This window comes from Octopus bimaculoides, chromosome 23, assembly GCF_001194135.2.
Source record: "Octopus bimaculoides isolate UCB-OBI-ISO-001 chromosome 23, ASM119413v2, whole genome shotgun sequence".
Lineage (NCBI taxonomy): Eukaryota > Metazoa > Mollusca > Cephalopoda > Octopoda > Octopodidae > Octopus > Octopus bimaculoides.
Window position 1 is genome coordinate 30,566,368 of NC_069003.1, and position 2,946 is coordinate 30,569,313.

General features: G+C 37.5%; 1 protein-coding gene across 1 annotated transcript in view; it reads left to right on the plus strand.

Moving 5' to 3' along the window:
- LOC106883803 (eyes absent homolog 1-like) overlaps positions 1-2,946 on the plus strand; it is a 76,051-nt gene that overhangs the window by 21,282 nt on the left and 51,823 nt on the right. Inside the window, exon 4 of the mRNA XM_052975954.1 lies at positions 1,859-1,914. Coding sequence (XP_052831914.1) covers positions 1,859-1,914 — 56 coding nt within the window. The remainder of the gene's footprint in view (positions 1-1,858; positions 1,915-2,946) is intronic.

Below are 2,946 nucleotides of genomic sequence, written 5' to 3' on the forward strand. Positions count from 1 at the left end.
CAGAGTTAGGAGAGCTGCTGCATAGGGAACAGGATTGGCAGCAGCGAATGCACACACGCGCGTGTGCGTGCGTATACACGTATTAACAGAGAGGTTGGAAGAATGAATCCCCTGTGTCCAATAACAACCGCATCTCCTCTTCTGTCCCTGTTTGTGTCTCTTATAAGAAGGCAGTCCACACAACCTGAGAGATGCTGTGTGCCGTGTGAAACATTGACCAATCTACTTCTACCGTTCATCATTACTCCCTATCCCATAACTAGGTCCCTAGTTCTGTTAAGACTAATATTAAACCGAGATAATTTTCCATTAGTCAACTTGGGAATAATGGTATTTATTCTTTTGGCGTAGCTGTGTGGCAAGAAGTTTTGTTTTCAATTCATTTGGTCAGTCCCATATTAGGGCAAAGTATGTTCCACTGTAGCCCTGACCCAGTGATAGTGGCTTCTGTAAGACTGAAACTGAAGTCAGTGAGCCGGCAGAATCGCTAGCACACCAGGCGAAATCTGTAGTGGTATTTCGTCTGCCGCTACGTTCTGAGTTCAAATTCCGCTGAGGTCGACTTTGCCTTTCATCCTTTCAGGGTTGATTAAATCAGGGGTTTTCAAACTTTTTGACTTGCGGACCCCTTTATATTTCAGGCTTTACCTTAGGGGGACCCCCTTATAAACGCTTATGAAATTTATACATAAATATTTGCTTAAAATAACATATATTTTTACAGTTATTTATTTAACAGTATTTAACAAATAGGTTTATTGTCAATTAAAAAGATTTCGATTAAAAAACATATATAAAATCAAATTGCCCATAAAAAGTATTTGCTATCCACGGACCCCCAGTCTTGTCCTTGCGGACCCCCTGTGATCCACAGACCACAGTTTGAAATCCCCTGGATTAAATAAGTACCAGTTACGCACTGGGGTCGATGTAATCGGCGAATGAGATCAATAACCTATAAACACCGGATCCAGTTAACACTTGGCTTAAGAATTGCATTGCTCAGTACTATTTTATCTTTTGTCTCTTACTTGTTTCAGTTATTGGACTGTGGCCATGCTGGGGCATCACTTTAAAGGGGTTTAGTTGAAGAAATTTACCCTTGTACTGTTTTTTATATTTTATTTTTTTTTTAGTTAAAGCTTTTGTATTCTATCGGTGTCTCTCACCAAGCCACTAAGTTATGGAGATGTAAACAAACCAACACTGGTTGTCAAGTGGTGATTGAGACAAATTCAAATACAGACACACACACACACACACACATATATATACACGCACATATATATATATAAATTTTAGGCCTTGTGCCTATAGTAGAGTGCCATTGCCTGACAACCGATGCTGGTGTGTTTACGTTCCGGTCGCCTAGCAGTTCAGCAAAAAGAGAACGATAGAATAAGCAGTAGGCTTACAAAGAATAAGTCCTGAGGGGGTTGATTTATTCGACTAAAGGTGGTGCTCCAGGCTGGTCGCAGTCAAATGACTGAAGCAAGTAAAAAGAATAAAAGAATGCCAGGCAAAATGATTGGCAGTATTTCATTCCACCTTTACATTGTGAGTCCAAATTCCATGACTGGCTTTGCTATCCATCTTTTGGGGTCAATTGTTTAAGTACCAGCAGAGTATAGGGATCAATGTAATCAACAACCCCACCCCTTAGAATTTCAGGCCTTGTGCCTAGTGTAGACAGGATTATTATAAATATACTGTTGTTGTGATTATGTTTGTTATTGTTATTTTCATTATTTTGTCTTCCTCGCCTCTTCTTCACTGGCAAGTTACCTTGCATTCTCCAAGACACCTCATTTTTGGAAAATTTCTATAATATTTCATCTGCTTTGTCTTTTAATTCTAGGCTCTGGATCCAGTATCACCAATCCAACATCAGCACTCGGCTATACTTCACAACAGGTCAGTATATAAACAGAAAAAAATAACTCGTATAAATTGTTGTTTATTATCATTATTATTATTATTATTATTATTATTATTATTATTAAGGTGGTGAGCTGGCAGAATCTTTAGCACACCAGGCAAAATGCTCGTCGACATTTTGTCTATCTTTACGTTCTGAGTTCCAATTCCACCAAGGTCGACTTTAGCCTTTTGTCCTTTTGGGGTTGATAAAATACGTACCTGTTAAATACTTGTGCCAAAATTTGAAAGTATTATTATTATTGTTATTATTATTATTATTATTGTTATTATTATTATTATTATTATTATTATTATTAAGACAGTGACCTGGCAGAAACACTCAACTGGTACTTATTCTATCAACCCCAAAAAGATGAAAGGCAAAGTTGACCTCAGCAGAATTTGAACTCAAAACATGAAGATGAACGAAATACTGCTAAGCATTTTGCCTGGTGTTCTAATGACTTCCAATTCGCCCCCTTCAATTTAAGTTCCAACTAACATAGACGCTATAATTCTGAGAAAGTTGATGTGGACGTGTTTGACATTCATGTTGCATCGGTACATGAGTTGTGGTTTGATAGGAACACAGTGCTATCTTAACCTATTATTTTGTTTGTCCTTATACCCCTCTGGATCTTTCCACTGCCCCCAAGGGGAGGTAGAGGGCAGTACTGCCCACTTAGGGAATCACTGGGTTAATCCTTTCGTTACTGTATTTATTTTGAGATGCTCTGTATTTCTTTCAATTTCTTTAAATATAACAAAGAATTTAGTAAAATAACTTAGTTATCATTCAGCTAGTGTTAGGAACATAAATTGTGACTAAGGTTTGGTGGAAGATTTTAATTCCAAACTTATGAAAACAAGACATTTGTAATACAGAGCCAGAGCTGGTTTCAGCAGGGTTGGTATCGAAAGGATTAAATAGTTCCCTAGTAGAGAGTTAATGATTGCCAAGAATGTTTACAAAAAATTTGGCTGCTATTTTTAGCAGTCAAGTGACTGTAAAGAAATTTCATTATG